This window comes from Balaenoptera acutorostrata, chromosome 14, assembly GCF_949987535.1.
Source record: "Balaenoptera acutorostrata chromosome 14, mBalAcu1.1, whole genome shotgun sequence".
NCBI lineage: Eukaryota > Metazoa > Chordata > Mammalia > Artiodactyla > Balaenopteridae > Balaenoptera > Balaenoptera acutorostrata.
Window position 1 is genome coordinate 45,478,892 of NC_080077.1, and position 21,574 is coordinate 45,500,465.

General features: G+C 37.8%; 1 protein-coding gene across 2 annotated transcripts in view; it reads left to right on the plus strand.

The window, feature by feature from the left end:
* The window catches only part of FRK (fyn related Src family tyrosine kinase), a 97,727-nt gene extending 77,795 nt beyond the window's left edge, over positions 1–19,932 (plus strand). Inside the window, exons 3-8 of one of the 2 annotated variants that reach the window (XM_057527501.1) lie at positions 1,825–1,988; positions 3,651–3,822; positions 6,362–6,520; positions 15,924–16,105; positions 17,494–17,659; positions 18,042–19,932. In XM_057527501.1, the coding sequence (XP_057383484.1) occupies positions 1,825–1,988; positions 3,651–3,822; positions 6,362–6,520; positions 15,924–16,105; positions 17,494–17,659; positions 18,042–18,250 (1,052 nt within the window). In that variant the 3' untranslated portion in view covers positions 18,251–19,932. The remainder of the gene's footprint in view (positions 1–1,824; positions 1,989–3,650; positions 3,823–6,361; positions 6,521–15,923; positions 16,106–17,493; positions 17,660–18,041) is intronic. The other variant, XM_007190731.2, reaches the window with a different exon arrangement.
* Positions 19,933–21,574: the final 1,642 nt, after the last annotated feature.

The window sequence follows — 21,574 nt, forward strand, 5'->3', positions numbered from 1 at the left end:
TATCAATCATTGGGATTTGCATCCCTTATTAAGAAAATCACAAAGAGTATTTTAACCTTTCAGTCGTCTGTTGACTTTAGTTTCTAGCTTAGAAATCATTGTCTTTTGTGATGCATTAAAAGGGAATTCCTAAGTTTAATTTCCATGTAGTCCACTTCAGTTTGGAACCAGATATGGTCCATCTTGATTAAAAAAGGAGAATTTTTTTATTGCTTCCCATCATTTCCAATTATAGATCTGTTGGCTTGCTAGACATCTCAGTCATACTTTATGCACTTTTCTTTTTGATAAATGGCAAATGAATTTTCAGGCCAACAATTTATATAAATTGCAGGTATAATTTATACTTAGCTACCTTTCTACTTCTAATATTTTTATTACTTTGTGGAGAAATGAATTGGGGCTAAAATTGTTTACATCTCTCTTTGATTTTTTTGTTAGCCTTTTAATCCATAAACGGGAATCTGTAATGAGCTTAGCTCTGTATCCTAATAAAACCCCTCTGTTTGGTGATGATTATATAAGGCAATTAACATTGCCCCAAGAGTTATAGTCAGTGGGAATGATAATTTGACAGATCAGAGAGTACAAGGATGTGTTCCAGACACTTAAAAAATTGTAATTTAAGAACCTTATATTACTTTTGGAGGAGCTAAATGTTTGCCTGCTCTCTGCATTTTATTATAAAGAACCGAAAATAAAATATTCTCCTGTATGCAGATGAAATGATTTTTTTCAGTTTTACTGAGGTATAATTGACAAATAAAATAAAAAGGTATTTAAAATGTACAACATGATGATTTGAAATATATATACATTGTGAAAGGATTCCCCCTCCCCACATCGAGTTAATTAACATATCTGTCACCTCACATATTTCTCTCCGTTTTTGGTGAGACCATGTAAGTTTTACTCTCTTAGCAAATTTCAACTGTATAATACAGTGTTATCAACTTTAGTCACCATGTTATATACTAGATGCTTAGAACTTACTCATCTTATAGCTGAAGTTTTATGCCCTTTTACCAACTTCTCCCTAATCCTGCTCCCCCCAACCCCATTCCCAGGCAACAATTTTTCTACTCTGTCTCTATGAGTTTAATTTTTTTTTTTTAAAGATTCCACATATAAGTGATACTACCCAGTATTTGTCTTCCTCCGTCTTATCTCACTTAGCACAGTAGCCTCAAGGTTCATCCACGTTGCTGCAAATGACAGAATTTCCTTCATTTTTTAAGGCTCAATAATATTTCTCTCTCCCTTCCTCCCTCTCTCCCTCTCTCCATCTCTATCTGTATTTATATCTATATCTACACATAGATTTTGCTTTCTGAGAACACTATTTTATTTTAGTGTCCATGTTATAGAATTTCATGGGAGGAAATTCTCCTTTGTCTCTGTACCAGAAAGAACTGTTTCTAAACATCTTTTGTGATTCTATCTTATGAACACTGTGGTTTCTGAAACTCTTTCCTTCTTTACATTGCTAGAATGATAGAGTCCATTTTATAGCTTGTTTTAAACAAGTATACTAGGCCTCAAATCAAAGTTTTGTTTTTAGTGCTAACTGTACTCTTTTATTTTTATATTTCCTTTAAAATATGATTCCACATTCTTTTTTCCTTTTTAGTCTGCTGTATGTCCTTTGTAAGCTTCCTGAAGTCTTTTCTGAAACAAAGTTGAGAAATAAATAGAATTTGTTAAAATTTTATTCCATGCATTGAAACTATCACCACAAAATAAGCAAATCTAAAAAAAAAAAAATAAGCAAATCTCCTTTGCTTTGGCAAGAAGTTTATTAAAAGGACTCATTTTGGGTTCCAGTTTTAGACGAGGGGGTTGTGAAACACTACAGAATCAGAAGACTGGATGCAGGGGACTTTTTCCTCACCCGGAGAAGAACCTTTTCAACACTGAATGAATTCGTGAGTCACTACACCAAGACAAGCGATGGCCTGTGTGTCAAGCTGGGAAAACCATGCTTAAAGGTGAAATGCTTTCAAGCTGTGTTCCTTTATTTTTTGAAGTTAATTTTTTTCCTTCAGGTGTTGGAGTTATTTGTCATGTGATATGTCAGCTCAGAAAAAAAGGTCCTTGAATACCCAAGGCACAGATAGGCAATCTGTGGCCCCTGAGCCAATACGGCCCCACACTTATTTTTACAAATAAGCTTTATTGGAACATACATGCTCATTCATTTACAGATAGCAGAGTTTAATAGCTGAAACAGAGACTATATGGCTCACAAAGCCTAACATATTTACCGTCTCATTCTTTTCAGAAGTTTGCCAAGTCCCAACCTCAAGCAACCACTGAACACAGAAAATATTCATTCTTTGCACTAAGAAACTAATCTGGTATCTTTGTTATTGCAGCATTTAATGATATGGCTGGAGGGGGAAAGAAGTTCTGGAATACAATTCTTACTTAGATGATCTGTATTCAAGATTATTAACATGAAATGACCAGGTTCATTATCTGGTTGTCTGCATATAGATATCATTTAACTGTTCTAACAGTTTGATTGTTTGGCCTGGCTGTTTAGTGGGAGGAGGTAACATTTATAGAATTTATCTACATCTGTCATTAAATTCTGTTGTTTGCATATTTTACCTAAATGTGTTTAAAGTTAAGTAGTGGTCATACACCTCAGTGGGGCAAGCCCTCAGTTTTGCATCAGAGTTCAGGTCTCAGGTACTGTCAGTGGTATAGCCAACCCTGTGGTTTATACCTGGATGACTGGTGAAAGCTTCCTTGTGATGCCTGATTAGAACTCTACAGACAATTAGAAGCTGCAGAATTCTGTCCCATATGCAGGGAATTTATGAGTTATATCCTGAGACGTGCATAGGCAATTTTGGTATAAGTATGTACATCTTAGATGGTACAGGAATGACCTCACAAGAGTATCTGAGCTTATGCTAAGAAATAGTTCGCCTGATACAAAGATATGACTTAAAAATTCTTAGTTTAACCAATATTGTTGAATTCTGGTAGGGAAAAGGGTTTACAAAGCGTAGGTGATCTTCTGTGCACGCAAGATGCTGATGACTTAGTGGAGGAGATAAGATAAATTTCTAAAGGCAAATGACAAACTAGACTATGCACTCTAGGAGAGCAGAGACCTTACCTATTTTATTTACAGAATGGAACCTAGTTGGTGCTTGAAAAAAATTTATTTATTAAATAAATGAGTAAATGAGTGAACAAATAAGTAAATGAATTTGAAAAAAGATGAAATTAATTATGAGAAATTTTGTGATACATATGGTAAATGCTATAGGCCAAAGAGTTGGGGAGATAATTGTGGATGAGATGGAACTTCAGTTTAGCCTTGAAACTTGATTTATGTAGGCAAGGAGGCAAAGGGAACTCCCACCACATAGGTGGGAGGGAGGTATTTGGGCGTCATGTGGGACAGATGGACAGCAAGGTGCCCGACTTAGCAGGATTTGGGAGATCAGCTGGAAGAGGCAAAGATACAGATTCTACCACAGTTGCTTTCCATTTAAAAGTAATTCGAATAAAATTTACAATATTTTGTTTTTAAAAATGATGTCTCTTTTCAAAAGTACCTAGACTGTTATTTTCAACCAAAAAGTTGTTGAATGTAACTTTTTTCTTACCAGTATTCTAATTATTCTGTGAAGCAGATACAAGTCCCAGCTCCCTTTGATTTGTCATATAAAACCGTGGACCAGTGGGAGATCGACCGCAGCTCCATACAACTTCTGAAGAGATTAGGATCTGGTCAGTTCGGCGAAGTGTGGGAAGGCCTATGGAACAATACCACTCCGGTAGCAGTAAAAACATTAAAACCAGGTACGAGAACAAGAATGGCAAAGGTTAAATGGCATATGTTGATACTTATAAGCTCAACTTGCCAGTGTAAATGTCCAAGAGGTCATGGGACAGCCAGTGTGGGCACCAAGCAAGTGTTATAATCACTTTCTGTAGTGACCACAATGATCTATCCCAGCACCTGAGATTTTCAGAATTACTGCAGATAATGATTATGATTTTGAATCCTAATCTTATTAACAACTGAGACTAAACTTTATTGTCCAATCTGATCTTTTTTTTTCCAAAAAAGAAGCAGCTAGCTATCCATCCTAACACTGCTCTCTAAGGAAGGCCTTTTGGAGGTCAAAAGAGAACAAAAAAATCAGATTTCTTGTATTAAAAAATAGCGCCATGATAGTTTTCTCTCCAAGAGGAATAATTAATATTGATTTACAGTGTAATAGCAGCAAACAGCTTTGGTGATTGCTTAAATGTCTTCACTTCACTGGGGCCATTAATCAATCTTCTCAGCTATTTATTGCTTAGCAGACTACCACGCAATAAAGACGAGCCTGAAATCAACTCCCACAGTAGCTTTGACAGGCAAAAATTAATATTTAATGCTGCATTACTAGCTGAGTTGAGATTGGGTCTCTTTTGCTGTGCAGCTGGTCAGCTGTAACCAGCGTAGCCAAGGAGAGCTCTGAGCAGGCTTCCCCTGCAGAGGCTCCTGACGTACCATGGCTTCAGCTCTAGCGGATGGTGTGATTTGGCAATGATTTAAGTGTCCTGCATTCCATGAATCTGACGGCCACCCAAAGCATCAACATAGAAACATATTGTAGGTAAATCGTCTGAATGGAGATCATAATTGCTGCTATCACTGGAAACTTCATCAATCAGATTATTTGGGGGTGGGGGAATGATCCTACTTTATCCGTAACTAACCACAGGCCAAACTAATTATAATAACCAAAAATGGTCCTTTATTATGGTTTGGATGCCTCTTTTATTCTTAGCTCCATTTTGCCACAATGATTCAAGACTTTAATCCTATTTGATTATGTGGAGCAGAATAGTGGTAGAGATGGAAGTGAAGGAGCTCAGCAAAAATTGATGGAGAACAGAATAGGCCATTTCCCCCTATTCTCCCTCTGTAAGTCCTTGCCTCTTCCCCTCAGCCTGTGAAGAAATGCTTACAGTTGATCTGTCTGGTTTTCCTAAGAATATGCATATTATTAATAATAATACAAATATAGTCAACACTCATTGAACACATATGTACCAGACAATGCTATTATCCTGACAATGATTTTATGTCAGTAGGATTATTAGCCATGTTTTACAGATGAAGAAACTAAAGTTCAGAGACATTTGGTAACTTGTTCAGGATCACACAGTGAGCTAGGATTTGATCGAGCTTGGGTAGTGAACTTCTAGACTCTCAAAAGGCATACCAAAGGATAGATTGCCTAAATGCTTTATGTGAAATGATCTGCAGGTCACATGTAACTCTTTCTAACTGCATATTAATAAACAGAGTGTTAGCTTGGAATGTCAAAGCTTATCCATGCCTGGGGTTCAAATATTAGCTGTGAAGTCTTCTGTATGAGAGAATGAGGAACGAAACAGACTCTTTAAGCATCAGTGAAAATGATATTTGCACTATCCATAGTGAATACTGAGATGTGAAGCGACATCTTCAGTTACAACAATGGCTCTGAAACATCATATCCTAAAAGAAATAAAAGATTTTTAAATGACTAAAGAAAGGTAACTCCAGGTATTCTTTCTCTTAGGTTTTATTTGATGTTAACTGTTGATACTTGGCACTTTGCATGGTGAGTCAGAGTTGAGCCATTTAAGTGCAATTTAATTGTAGATGAGTCTTCAAAATAGGCTCCAATATCTCCCTTATCATTTGGTCAAGCTATTAAAACCAACTGTGGAGATATCAATACAGGAGAAAATGTTGAATATCAGCTTCAATAGGAGGAAAAAATCACTAAGTTTTGGGAGTGGCCCTTGAATGTTTTCTACTTGGCCTACACTATGGATATATGTCCTTGCAGAATTAAAGACATAAATATGGCAGAATGTCATTGCTTTTTAGGAAAGTTATCCAGCTCTTCCCACAGTGGGTACCAAGGACAGGGCAACTATTAGTCTTCTCTGCATCCTGGACAGAAAAACTCACTGCAGTAATTAAACATTCAGTGTCTTCCAGTGTTCATATTAATAGAATGTCTTCTCTTTGTGTTCCTAAGATGCCTGCCTTGTTTTATCAATTAGACCGTCAGTGTTTCCTTTTTCCTTCATTTTTCACATGGACCTGAATCAACCTCTCTTCACCTACAGGTCATAATACATAAGCTGCACAGCCCTGATGCACCAACACATCAGTTATTAGGTTGCCCTGGTTGAACTGATTCTCTTCCTTGATACATCTGAAGATTTGTGACACTGATGCTCTTACTTTACTGAGAGGCAGGAAGCAATCTTGGTGATTCCCACCAGGCTGCTGTGAGGATAGGAATGCCTCACCAACATAAAGTGATTTCCCCTCTTCTTGTTTCAGGTTCAATGGATCCAAATGACTTCCTGAGGGAGGCACAGATAATGAAGAACCTAAGACATCCAAAGCTTATCCAGCTTTATGCTGTTTGCACTTTAGAAGATCCTATTTATATTATTACAGAGTTGATGAGACATGGAAGTCTGCAAGAATATCTCCAAAGTAAGCTAAATACTTAATAAAAGGAAAAAAGAGGAATTTAGTTTAGCTAGTCCTATAAATGTCAATTTAGCAAGGCTTCTATAACCCAAAGGATATCTACTATGGTATATCTGTGACAATGAATGTCTTACCATTGAATTGCTCAACTACTCTTTAATAGGATATATACTGTGTACTCAAAGGGAGGAAAAATATTTATGTAGTGGAAGAACAAATTGTTCACCATAGACATATCAGAGTACTTAAATGTCATGTGGAAAATTGAAGAATAGATGTTTTTCATGATGCTTTGTTTCCTACAATAACTAATTGAACATTATCAGTCATGGACCAGTATTTTCTATGGCCCAGAATTAGGGGACATGGAATGCTTTCGGGGGAAAGGAGGGACAGGTACCCTCATTTTTCTCTTTGCCAGTTTTGGACAACATTGTGCTTGTTGGAATTTAAAATACTTCCAACCGCTAGGTAACATTAGAATATTCAGACTAAGAAGCAGAAATATACTATTACTTTATTTTTACATCTGCTTCCTATAGTCTGAGAAGACTTAAGAGCACTGTAGAATTTTGACGTTTATTACAAATGAATAATTTAATAAGCAACAATATTATAAGCACTAAAATGAGATGTTCAAAGAAGTGGAGATCAAGTACTGAGAGAATAATCCATGCTTTAAAAAGAGGCGTTTTCTATACTTTCTTGGAGTGTCAGAGTAGGACTGATAGAATGTATAGAGGTAAAGGGAGGTGAGAATAATGGAACAAAGATATCGGAAAGATAGGGGTATTCTCTCATTTCAGAGTGACCTGTGAAGCTGGTGATATTAAATTGCAAGACTAGATAGGAACAAAGGACATAAGACTTGCTAAGTGCTGTTAAAAACAAAAATATACCTAGCTCCCTTGCATAAAGATACCAAATTTAACAGTATTAGATTGTGTTACCCACCATAGAGAGACTAACCTCAGCCATTGACTCCTTTTGCCTTATTCCCAGGGACAAAAGTACAGGAACCATTTCAGGTCATCTCTAACGAAAATGCTTTGTCAAATTATAGACATTCGCGCTGTTAAATCTCACAGTCAATTCTCAATCCTCAGATCTATCAGCAGTATTCAATTCAATGGACACTGTCTCCTTCTGGTAACACTACCTTCTGGAAACACTACCTTCATTTGGCTTCTGGGACACTTCATCCAATGTCCTTTTCTCTTCCTTTCTTGCCAGTTCTTCTCAATCTATGTGATTTCTCTCATCTCCCACACCTCTCAATATCTTGGAGTTTTCCAAGACTCTTTTGCAACATCACCAGATTCCTTGCTAATCTCAACCAGTCTTATTGTTTAATAACATTTATGTATTACCAATTGCCTAAATTATATCCCTCCATTACTTCAGAATCATATATCCAACTGCCTTCTTAACTTCTCCACGTGAACACTGTATCAGTCTGGATAATATGGGTATGATGCAGTAACAAACCCCTCCAAATCTCAGAGTCTTAACACAGGTGTTTATTCTTGCTCATGCAACATGTGAGATATAGATTGGCTGGTGACTCAGGTCTTTTGATCACCTTGGCAGCAGCAGGGGATATGACTAATCTCATTCTGGCTCTTAAAGCTTCTGACCAGGAGTGATAGAGGTAATTTCTGTGCCCTTTTCATTTGGTTAAATCAACTCAAAGGGAGTAGAGGAGTATAGCCCTCTAAAGTGCTTAAAAGCAGGAAAAAACAGAAGTTTGCAAACAGCCCTCATTTCTACTACATATGTCTATTAGACGTCTCAAAATAATTCGTCCAAAAACCGATCTCTGATATTATCCTCAGTAATCTGCACCTCTTGTGGTCTTTCCTTCTCTGACAATGTCAACACACAGGCCTAACATCTTGGAGTCACCTCTACTTCTCACATCCTATATCTGACCAACCAGCAAATCCCACTGGCTTGCTTTCCAAATATATCCAGGATTTTACCACTTCTCCTACTCCAGTCCGAGTCATCATCAACTCTCTCCCGGATTCTGCAGCAGCCTTCCAATTTGTCTCCCTCTTTTGGTTCTTGACCCCTTCAGTCTCTTCTCAACACAGTAGCTGGAGAGATCCTGTTAAAATGTAAATCAGGTCACGTCCCTCCTCAGCCCCAAACCTTCAGTGACTCCTTGGTTCTCTCTGTGTAACCCATAAAGTCCTGCCTGACCTGGCTCTCCATTACCTCTCCGACCCCATCTCCCACAGCTTTGCCCTGGTTCACTCTGTCAACTACACTGCCCTTCTTTGCTGCTCTTTGTATCTTCCAGATGTGCTCTGCTGCAGGCCCTGCGCACTTGCCGTTTCCTCTACCTGAAAAATTTTCCCGTTACTTATCTGCACAGCTCATTTTCTCACTTCCTAAAGTCTTTACTTAGGTATTCCCATTACAGCGAGTCCTTCCTGGGTCACCCTCTAAATTCTAAAATTTAATCTCCCTTTGCTGACTCACTGTATTCCTCTTTCCTGCTTTTTGTTTTCTCTTCCTAGCTGTTAGTCGTCATATAATGCATGACATATTTATGTAGCTTATTTTTAGTGTCTTCTAAAATACAACTTGGAGATGACAGAGATTTTTCTTTGTTTTAGTGCTAGAACGGTGTCAGGCACACAGAAGGTGTGCACTAATTGTGTGTTGGCTAAGTGAATGAATAAATTAATGGATAGATTAAGTCAGGGCTACCCTGAACCTAATACAGTTGGGACTTGTTTTGTTGTGCTTGGTATCAGCTTGCAAAGATACGCTTAGTATATTGCAAACTCCTTTGACATTGAGGATTTCTGTGGCTTGTTGATGTGTTTTACTCAGGGTTGAGCACGAACTCTGTCATCTTCTGGGTTGAACTATCAGGGTCAAGTTTACAAAGGCCTTCATTTGCCCGGATACTTAGCAGCCAGGGGGAGTATTGAAGGCATGCTCATTACAGACAATCCCTTCCCAATCAAGAGGATTTGATTTCAGCAAAGTGATCTTAAAATGTATCTGCCGCTCTTAAACATCCCATAATGATAAATATTATTAAGCTGAAATGCTCTTGAGTAATGGAACATAATTGAAAATATTTCCTTGCTGCAGATGTAAATTGTCACAGGTCTATGAACGTTTATATCAGTTTTGACATCTGGCTGCTGTATTAGAAGTGTGCTCTGAGGTTGTATGCAGTTCCTAGGCCACTGTACTTTTCAGGGCAGGAAATATGTTACTACTCAGTTTCCTTCACTATTGTGCCTGTCAGTGAAAACATTTTTATATCCACTGTAATAAGATTAGATGTTGTATTTGATAGCTGAAATAACACACATTTTTCTATAGAACCATCTTTGTAGTCCCTAAGCTTGGCTGAATCTCTTTTTGTAATAAATTTCTCCAAAATGGAAAAGGCTTGTCAAAAAACTTTAGCACTAAGGGTAATTGATGCCTGGTATTTCTTACTGAAGTTTAAAGAGGATAAATATCTGCATTTTTTAGTTTAGCTGGGCTTGTTTTCTTTCCAATAAATACTTATAGAGCATCTAATATATGTCAGTATATTTTCTTTGTTTTACAAATCAAGTCCTAGCATGTTGTTCATCATTCTCACAGACAGTTCAGTTAAGTGGATTGAAGCAGACAGGAATGTTTTCACTGAGATACCCTTTAACTGAACACAACTCCATAACTATTTGCTGTCTGCATGAATGGAAGTCTCTTCATAGCCCCTGACTTTGGGTGCTCAGGAGTGTAAGGTGGATTTTAGGGAGGCAGTACAGAATAAATTTATGACGCATGACATTTCAGCCTCCAACATATCCTGGATTTGAATCTCTACTCTATAAATTATTACCTGTTCCTCTGAGTGGTAGGAACCCCTATCAAACAGGGTAAAATACTTCCTATAGTTGTTCTGAGTATTAAATGAGGTGATTTACTGGAAAATCAACCATATGGGATAGTGGTAGGAGAGGAGCATATATATTTTAATTTTTTTTTTTCCTCTAAAAAACACTATATAGCACTTACTGTGTGTCAGGAATTTTTCTAATTCCTATACAAGTATTAATTTAGTTCAGTCTTCTAACAACCTCATGAACTAAGTATTATTACTATCATCCCCATTTTGCAGTTGAAGAAGCTGAGGTATGGAGAGATTAAGTAACTTATTCAAAGTGGTTGAATGAGAACTCAAACCCAGGAAATCTGGCTCCATAGTCCATGCTTTTAACCGTATACGTAGCACTGATATTATTCTCCTAATATCCACCTATTATTTATTGCTGCACGACAAATTACCCCAAAACTTAGTGGCTTAAAGCAGCAAACATTTATTATCTCGCAGTTTCTGTGGTCAGGAATCCAGGTGCAGCTGAGCCGGGTCTTCTGGGTCAGGGTTTCTCACAAGGCTGCAGTCACGGTGTCAGCCGGGGTTCCAATCATCTTTATCCATTTATTTGTTGATGGACACTTAGGTTGCTTCCATATTATGGTTATTGTAAATAATGCTGCTATGAACTTTGAGGTGCATATATCTTTCGAATTAGTGTTTTCATTTTCTTCAGGTAAATACTCAGGAGTAGAACTGGTGGATCATGTGGCAGTTTTATTTTTAATATTTTGAGGAATCTTTATACTGTTTTCCATAGTGGCTGCACTAATTTAAATTCCCACCAACAAAACACTAGGGTTCCCTTTTCTCCACATCCTCACCAACACTGGTTATTTCTTGTCTTTTTTTTTTTTTTTAATTTGTTTTTGGCTGTGTTGGGGATTTGTTGCTGTGCGTGGGCTTTCTCTAGTTGCGGCGAGTGGGGGCTATTCTTTGTTGTGATGAGCGGGCTTCTTATTGCAGTGGCTTCTCTTGTTGAGGAGCACGGGCTCCAGGCGCCAGGCTTCAGGAGTTATGGCTCACGGTCTCAGTAGTTGTGGCGCATGGGCTTAGTTGCTCCGTGGCCTGTGCGATCTTCCCGGACCAGGGCTCGAACCCGTGTCCCCTGCATTGGCAGGTGGATTCCCAACCACTGCGCCACCAGGGAAGCCCCTATTTCTTGTCTTTTTTTTTTTTTTTTTTTAAAGGATTTTCTTATTTATTTATTTATTTATTTATTTATTTATTTTTGGCTGTGTTGGGTCTTCGGTTCGTGCGAGGGCTTTCTCCAGTTGCGGCAAGCGGGGGCCACTCTTCATCGCGGTGCGGGGACCGCTCTTCATCGCGGTGCGCGGGCCTTTCTCTATCGCGGCCCCTCCCGTCGCGGGGCACAGGCTCCAGACGCGCAGGCTCAGCAATTGTGGCTCACGGGCCCAGCTGCTCCGTGGCATGTGGGATCTTCCCAGGCCAGGGCTCGAACCCGTGTCCCCTGCATTAGCAGGCAGATTCTCAACCACTGCGCCACCAGGGAAGCCCCTATTTCTTGTCTTTTTGATGATAGCCATTCTTACAGGTGTGAGGTAATATCTCATGGTTTTGATTTGCATTTCTCTGATGATTAGTGATTTGAGCATCTTTTCATGTGCCTGTTGGCCATCTGTATGTCCTCTTTGGAAAAATGCCTATTCACGTCCTCTGCCCAATTTTTGATCAGATTGTTTATCTGTTTTTGATGTTGAGTTGTATGAGTTCTTTATGTATTTTGGATATTAACGCCCTATTGGATATATCATTTGCAAATATCTTCTCCCATTCGGTAGACGGTCTTTCCATTTTATTGATGGTTTCCTTCATTGTGCAAAAGCCTTTTAGTTTGATTTCATCCCATTTGTTTATTTTTGCTTTTGTTGCCCTTGCCTGAGGAGACAGATCCAAAAAAATATTGCTAAGACCAGTGTCAGAGAGATTACTGCCTATGTTTTCTTCTAGGAGTTTTGTGGTTTCAGGTCTTACATTTAAGTCTCTAACCCATTTTGAATTTATTTTTGTATATGAGAAAATGGTCTAGTTTCATTCTTTTACATGTAGTTGTCCAGTTTTCCCAATGCTGCTTATTGAAGAGACTTTCTTTTCCCCATTATATATTCTTGCCTCCTTTGTTGTAGATAATTGACCAGGTGAGCGTGAGTTTATTTATGGACTCTTTATTCTGTTCCATTGAGCGATGTGTCTGTTTTTGTGCCAGTACCATACTGCTTTGATCACTATAGCTTTGTCTGAAGTCAGGGAGTGTGATACCTCCAGTTTTATTTTTCTTTCTCAAGATTGCTTTGGCTATTCAGGGTCCTTTGTGGTTCCATACAAATTTTAGGATTATTTGTTCTAGCTCTGTCGGTATTTTGTGAGTATTTTGATAGGGATTGCATTGAATGTGTAGATTGCTTTGGGTAGTTAAAATGGACATTTTAACAATATTAGTTCTTCCAATCCATGAACACATAACATCTTTCCATTCATTTGTATTCATTTGTATCATCTTCAGTTTTTTTCATCAATGTCTTACAATTTTCAGAGTACAGGTCTTTTACCTCCTCGGTTAAATTTATTTCTAGGTATTTTATTCTTTTTATTTGCTTGTATATGGGATTGTTTTATTGTTTTGTCTTTCTGATAGTTCATTATTAGTGTATAGAAATACAACAGATTTCTGTATATTAATTTTGTATCCTAAAATTTTACTGAATTCATTTATTAGTTCTAATAATAAATGAATCTTATTTATTATTGGGATTTTCTGTATATGGTATCATGTCATCTGCCAATAGTAAAAGTTTGACTTCTTCTCTTCCAATCTGAATGCCTTTTATTTCTTTCTCTTGTTGATTGCTCTGGCTAGGACTTCCAATACTACGTTAAATAGAAGTGGTGAGAGTGGGCATCCTTGCCTTATTCTGGATCTTAGAGGAAAAGCTTTCAGCTTTTCACTATTGAGTATGATGTTACCTGCAAGTTTGTCATAAATGGCCTTTATTACTCAGAGCCTATTTAAATATGCTGCTTGCATTAAAAAAACACACACACTCACACACAAACTGTGCTTAGGTCTTTCCCATTTGAAAACTTCCCTTGACTCCATTTATTTCATTTTTTTAATTGTAAAAGATGACATACATGTAGAAGGGACATGCATGATTTACGTCCTTTCTACATATATATTTATCATGTAATTATAAAGTGAGCAAGTAAACAACTGTGTAGCCACTATGCAAATCAAGAATGACAACATAACCAGCAGCCCAGAAACTCCTCTACTACCTTATCAATGACAATCCCTCACTATCAGGAACTTCATGATAATTGCTTTCCCTTCCTTGACTTACATTTTTCTCTGCTAGCTTCTTCTTGTCTTCCCTTCTTGACTAGGTTTTTGGAAATTGACATCTCCTCTTGCTATCTCCACGTCCTCAGCTCTCCTTCAGCCCTTAACCCTTTATACTCCATCTCCAGCAAGACTCTCTTCCTGCAACCAATGTTTCCAGTGACTTCTTAATTATTATATTTTAGAAATGCTTTTTAGTTCTTATCTTGCTGGACTTATTTGACAATGGTGGTGATTTTCTCTTCTCAAACCTTTGATTGTTATGATGTTCTCTTCTGGTTCTTCTCTCATTCTTTAGGCTGATTCCTCTCAGTTTTCTTGCAGGTTTATTTTATTTTATTTATTTTTTTTAAAGAGTGGTTTTTAATTTTATTTATATATTTATGGCTGTGTTGGGTCTTCGTTTCTGTGCGAGGGCTTTCTCTAGTTGTGGCAAGTGGGGGCCGCTCTTCATCGCGGTGCACAGGCCTCTCACTATCGCGGCCTCTCTTGTTACGGAACACAGGCTCCAGACGCGCAGGCTCAGCAATTGTGGCTCACGGACCTAGTCACTCTGCGGCACGTGGGATCTTCCCAGACCAGGGCTCGAACCCGTGTCCCCTGCATTGGCAGGCAGATTCTCAACCACTGCGCCACCAGGGAAGCCCCCTGCAGGTTTATTTTTATATGCCCACTGTAAATGTTGGCATTTCTCATGATTCTATCACTTTCTAGCAATCTTACCCACTTTTAATGTTTAACTCTTGCTCCTAAACAATGACTGTTAAATCCATATTTCTAGCTGCATGTTTTCCTCTGAGCTTCAGAACCATATGCTTGTCTTCTTTTAGACATTTCCTCTTGGGTAATCCTTATGCATCTCTAGCTTAACAAATCTTAAACTGTTTAATTCTGATCAGGCAGAAGCAATGATAGATAATAAGAACAGGTAGGCTTTACTAAGTTCTTCCTAGGTGCCAGGTACTGTTTTAAGTGCTTTACATGTATTAACTCATTTTAATTCTCATTTTAACAAATAAAACCACAAGGTTATGATAATTATTGTTGTATATATGGAGAAACTGAGACACAGGAGTGTTAAGCAGCTTGCCCGAAGTCAGGAAGAAACGTAAGACAGAGCCCTGATTCAAATTCTGGCACTCTAGCTTCAAACCAATCTTCCTCACTCCTGTACTGTAGTTGCTCAAGTCAGGAATTGTGTCTGGGACTCTTGACCATAAATTCAATGCGTTTTTCATAATATTTGGCTTATTTAGATAGGAATAATGATAATTTGGATTTATATGAGACCTCTTCAGTTCTCCAGAAATTTGAAGACATCTACTAACAGTATGGCAGCTAAACACTTATCCAGGGATGGCTGACCCCATTTCACAAAGTCACCACAAAATAACACTAATCTCTCTAGTAATGATCAAACTGACTCTACTACATAAATTTCCTATACTTAGTTATATAGAATCAGCAGGAGGAGAAACTATGTCTACGAAAGGTATATCATGCCTATACCTTCATATCTCTCTTCATAGAGAGATGAGCAACCTATTCTAAGAATAACAGGCTAAGAAAGGAAAATTTAATGCATGCATCAAGCTTAATGGAGTACAAATGTAATATACACAGTTTATAACTACATATATAGAGCCTTCATTATTTTGTGAGCTAGTTTTTAAGAACAACATGATGGAAGAATGAGAACTTTTCATTGGTTCGCCCACGCAAATTAGTATTATTTTTAGGTTTAAAGACTAAAACAACTATGAAATGTTTCAAAGAAATCCAGAGGCACCCAAGTAACAATTTCCATGAAGAGATGAGTCAGTGACGTGTGGTATTAAAAATGGCAATACCTGGACTCTTTCACATATTTATAGCTGTGTTTGGATCATGTGGTACTGTTGCTCCTTTCTCCCAATAATGCTCATTTAAGGAAGGGAGGGCCTCAGCTTTGAAATGTGTTTGAGCTCTGAAAATTGTTGCCTCATTAACCCTTCACAGGAAATGGAACGGTTTGTACTTGTTATATTTATTTTCTCTCAGTGCTATGGCACTTAATCCCACTGATAGCTCATTCATCAAAATTCTTAGAATTTGCTTCAATAGTTCAAATGTTCTCCAAAGTGAATCTCTTATTTTCTCTTTTTACCTAGATGACGCTGGATCAAAAATCCATCTGACGCAGCAGGTAGACATGGCAGCCCAGGTTGCTTCTGGAATGGCCTATCTGGAGTCCCAGAACTACATCCATAGAGATCTGGCTGCCAGAAATGTCCTTGTTGGTGAACATAGTATCTACAAAGTGGCAGATTTTGGACTTGCAAGAGTTTTTAAGGTAGATTTGGCTTTGTTTTAATTAGTTAGTAATGGGTCAAAAGGCTAGACCAGTATACTAATAGATTTACTGTTATTTTTCGACATATTTCTCCAAGTTCTATTGGTCCATAGACCATTTCAGGATCCCAGGGCTCTACAGACAAACTATTTCCTATTTCTATTTCTTCACCAAAGAGAAAGAAACAGGAAAATGATGATCAACCAGATGGAAAAGTATGTAATTAAGTTTGCAGTTGAATAAATGATCAGTTTTTCAGTACCAGCAGCCTCTGTTTGTCTGCCTCTATTTCCCTTAAAAAAGGCAGCACACTTTGTATAGAGTTACCCTACCCATTGTTGCTCACTTTATGCCAGACTAATATGCATGCTGCCAGGCCTGCTGCCAAAATTCTTCAGCAAACATTGGCTTTTAAAATCCTGCCACCCCCACTCCCATTTTATGACATTAGGCCAAAAGACAGTAATATAGGAGATATAATGTTAGGTCTTTTTTTCTGAATTTAATTTTTTATTTCTACATTGTATCGTAAAAATATGAGTGTGGGGCATGAAACACAAGTAAATGATTCTCTTTTGATCTTTATGAATTTATCATCTTTTCTCTTTGTAAAGTAATTAGATCCCCAGTGAGCTGATATATTAATTTAAATCATTTGGATCCTACTTTTCAGTATTAGAAAATGATTACATGGTAATTATCAACGTCAGTGGATCTTCAATACCAGCAGTAAATCAGAAAACAGGCTTTGCTTTCACTTTCTATATTTGCTAAAGACCAGGTGTAAAGCCCGTGTCATCACAGATGAATTTCCCGTATGTATTACAGTGCTCCTTGCAGTGCTACTTTTAGCACATAGTAGGCTCTCAAGTAATATTTCATTAATGAATTCCTGCAGATTATTCAGTCTTGTGTGTGAGATTTGGAATTTGCTACTGTAATTATCATTTGAACTAAACTCATTTTTTAAAAAAATTATTTTATTTATTTATTTATTTATTTATGGCTGTGTTGGGTCTTTGTTTCTGTGCAAGGGCTTTCTCTAGTTGTGGCAAGCGGGGGCCACTCTTCATCGCGATGCGCGGGCCTCTCGCTATCGTGGCCTCTCTTGTTGCGGAGCACAGGCTCCAGACGCGCAGGCTCAGTAGTTGTGGCTCACGGGCCCAGTTGCGCCGCGGCATGTGGGATCCTCCCAGACCAGGGCTCGAACCCGCGTCCCCTGCACTGGCAGGCAGACTCTCAACCACTGCGCCACCAGGGAAGCCCTGAACTAAACTCATTTTGAAACTTGTCCCTCTAAATTTTAATGCAAAGCAAGTTACAGATGAATGAGGGTGACCAAAAAAAACCCCACTTTAACTTAGCTTGATTCCTTAATGCATTAACAGGTAGATAATGAAGACATCTATGAATCTAAACACGAAATAAAGCTGCCGGTGAAGTGGACTGCGCCTGAAGCCATTCGTACTAATAAATTCAGCATTAAGTCTGATGTGTGGTCATTTGGAATCCTTCTTTATGAAATCATTACTTATGGCAAAATGCCTTATAGTGGTGAGTAATTAATTCTGAAGTGGGCCTTTCTGCTGCAGGTCACTTACTTAGGTGTGACTTTAACTGCTTTGCCCAGACTTAGAGGGCAGAGTTATGAGGCTGACCACACCATGTGCCTGTGGGAGCATAACAGATAAAATTTGATGATGATGATTTGCACTAATGAGGTGGTTTATTGCCTCCTTCTCCTTTGCTCTTGAACTGCAGTCTTATAGACATTACTTGCTGCAGGATTTAGTTTAGTCTCTGCAGGCTGGGAAGGCAGACTTCATAGTTTCTCAGGGGAAGTCAATTTGCTTTGTCCTCTAGAGTGTCAGTATCTATGAATTTAAGACTCTGATTTCCAACTTGTTTTTTGTTGGTTCCATTTTATATTTTTTAGGTATGACAGGTGCTCAGGTAATCCAGATGTTGGGTCAAAACTATAGACTCCCTCAACCATCTAACTGTCCATTGCAATTCTACAACATCATGTCGGAGTGCTGGAATGCAGAGCCTAAGGACCGGCCAACATTTGAGACACTGCATTGGAAATTTGAAGATTATTTTGAAACAGAGTCTTCATATTCAGATACAAATAACTTTGCATGATGAACACTGAAGAACATCAAATAATGAAGTAGCAATAGAGTTCAATAATCAGTTCAGAAATACAATCATATTAACCAACTGTAAAAATAAATTTATCTTGACATATTCAAGTGATAAGGTAAATTTGGCCATATAATACCAAAAAGATTATATGCGCATTTTATCAACTGGGCAATACTGCAGGACAGTCTAAGATGAAATATCATCTCCCCACTGCCTGGCAAAATCAAATGCACTACACAAAGTTATTTTTCTTCTTAAAAGAGACACATTTCTATTTATTGTTTGAAATGCTGTTCAAGAGGATCAACAGATGATAGCGAATTTTTACTCAGTGACTGTTATAGCATTTTCCTGTTTACTGATTAAGGTGGTTATTCATTATTCCTCGGAATGCTGAATCCCATCAGGCTGTTATTATGAAGGAATTTGATTGCTTTGCTGCACAGCAGGACCTGTGCTTTAAGACTTTTTTTTCTCTTTTAAAATATCCTGGAACTACAATGATGGCAAAGACATGTTAAATGACTTGATTGTACTTGGAGTAATTGCACATATTTTTTTCCTATGCATAAAAAAATGAAGCAGCTGTTGAGAAAAAGAATTAAAATCTCTCTCATTTTGTAGAAGGAAATGATGGAATTTTTCTCTACCTCGGTATGTGTCATCTGAGATTCATCTACATTAGTTTTAATCCCTTAATGCTAAGAATCAGCTTGCAAAGCTGATGAGTTATTATCTTGGAAATATGCAAGAAACATCTAATAGCCTGCCAGATCTGAGAAATAAGTATCAAAATAGTTTAGGAAAATGAGAGGAGAGCAGTAGGATTGCTAAGGCCTGGGATTTCTGAATAATTTTAAAAATGTACCTTTGGTATGTAGGCTACAAAGCAGGCCAAACTCTGTTTCAGATCTAGAGAGTAGGAATAAGGAATAATAAGGTTTCATAACGTTGGTTATGAAACTGTATTTTTTGTCTGATAGGACAAGAGGGTTTTTACTCATCTTAAGTTTTCATTAACCTTTGTAAGAATGTTATTTCTTCTTAAGCAATGGGTGTATCAAGTTCTGTGCCTCATTAGATGATTAGGGAGAGCTCTCAAAGGGGGTTTCAAAATCAAATATATATTCAAAGATCTTCTAATGTAAAGCAATATGAATGAAAAAATTCATAAGAAAATTTTGAGTATATTGAGAATATTTTGAGTATCTTCTTTCATCTTTCTTTAAAGGGGAAGAAGAACATTTCTAAGCGGTTACAGAAACCTCAACACAAAGTAGATTAAGCACTAAGTAAATCTGTATACTCTGTAACTGGAAGACAGAAGTTGTTAAAAAGGAGACAACAGGCCCCAAATGGAGTCACTTGTGCTAAGCCCCATATCAGCAAACCAAAACTTAATACTTAAACTAATTGCAGTTTCAGCATTTCCCAGAAATGTAATCTTTAACCAGTCAACCTGGAATTACCTGGCCAGCATGATAGACCCCTTCCATCCCACTTAGGAGGGCAGGAGGGCGACCTTGTCAGAAACAATGCATTATTTGCTAATGACGTTCTTTTCCCACCCCCTTTCTGCTTTTAAAAACCCTTGCTTTTCTACAGCATGGCCGAGCTCCTTTCTGTTTGTTAAATGGGATGCTGCCCAATTCACGAATCACTGAATAAAGCCAATTTGATCTTTAAATTTACTCAGTTGAATTTTTGTTATTTAACAAGACAGAGAGGACTCCATGCACAATACCATTAACAATTCAACGATGTTAACAAAGACCCAAGTCCTTTCCCAACCTTCCCTCCAGCCATCAGCATTGTCCTCATTCCTATGGTCACAGATGGCTCTCAGAACAAACTGGGGTTCCCTCTTCTCTTCACCCAGCAGGAGAAAATGGAAAACCTCTCTCTTTGCATTTTCAGCTTACATAAAAATCATTCTTTTTCTGTTCAGGCAAACTGGGGTCATGTGCCTAACCCTAGACCAATAATAGACTCCTATGTGCTGACTGAGAAGAAATTCTGCCACACTGAAGCTGGGAATATGGTTACCTTTTCTGGAGACAGGTTGGGAGATTGGCTTATCTGAATAAAATTAGAGAAGATTGGATCCTGGGTAGGTGTCTATTAAGGAGAAAGTCCCCTGAGATGAAGTATCTATACTATACATATAAAATAGGTGTATGTATGTGTATATACACTTAAACTTTTTTTTTTTTTTAATAATTTTTTTCTATTCACGTTCTTTTATTCATTTATTTATTTATTTATTTATTTATTTATTTATTTATGGCTGTGTTGGGTCTTCGTTTCTGTGCGAGGGCTTTCTCTAGTTATGGCAAGCGGGGGCCACTCTTCATCGCGGTGCGCGGGCCTCTCACTATCGCGGCCTCTCTTGTTGCGGAGCACAGGCTCCAGACGCGCAGGCTCAGTAGTTGTGGCTCACGGGCCTAGTCGCTCCGCGGCATGTGGGATCTTCCCAGACCAGGGCTCGAACCCGTGTCCCCTGCATTGGCAGGCAGATTCTCAACCACTGCGCCACCAGGGAAGCCCACTTAAACTTTTTTGAAACTAAAATGAATCATATGGAGCTAACAATTATAGAGCCCCTTGATTCCTTTATGAACAGCAAATATTTGTAAGGGAAGGTCAACACTAATCTTTCTAATTAGTTGACTATGTATAGGACGAATTCAATTATTTATTTAAAGTCATAGAATCTAATGCAAAGAGCAAATTATAAATAACCAGTTATTAAAAATTAAAAGAAAATAGCTCATTTTCTTTGAGTTTATTTCTTGGAGTTCAGTCCTGCTTGAACATACACAGAAATGAATTAAAATATTCCCATTTCATTGTGAAAATTCAACTACTATATAATTTACTTTTTTTGTAGCAGCTAATAACAATAAATTTTTTAGTAAGATCTGATTTTGAAATGTAAAAAGAAGGTTATCCTTTCTTGTTTTTATACGACCTGAAACCCGTTTGACTTACCACATTTGATTCTTGGAGATATTTATGTTCAAGTTGCTGTCAAAGCAATCTATTATTCTTGTTTTTACCTGATGGATCATAGAGAAAAATAATGGATTCAGTTACGAGAAGCAGGAATAGATTTTTTTTTTAACTGACATAAATTTCTTTCCCTGTATAGAATAAAAGGATTAGGAAAAGGTAAGTTGAATTTTCCTACAACGAGCCAGGTCTTGTTAAATTTACGTCCCCTAAATTGTAGCAAAGCACTTTCTATGTAATGTTTTATTTATGTAATTCAGTTATTTGGAGGTGGTGGTGAGGGATGTGAGTACATCATTTTCTGTGGTG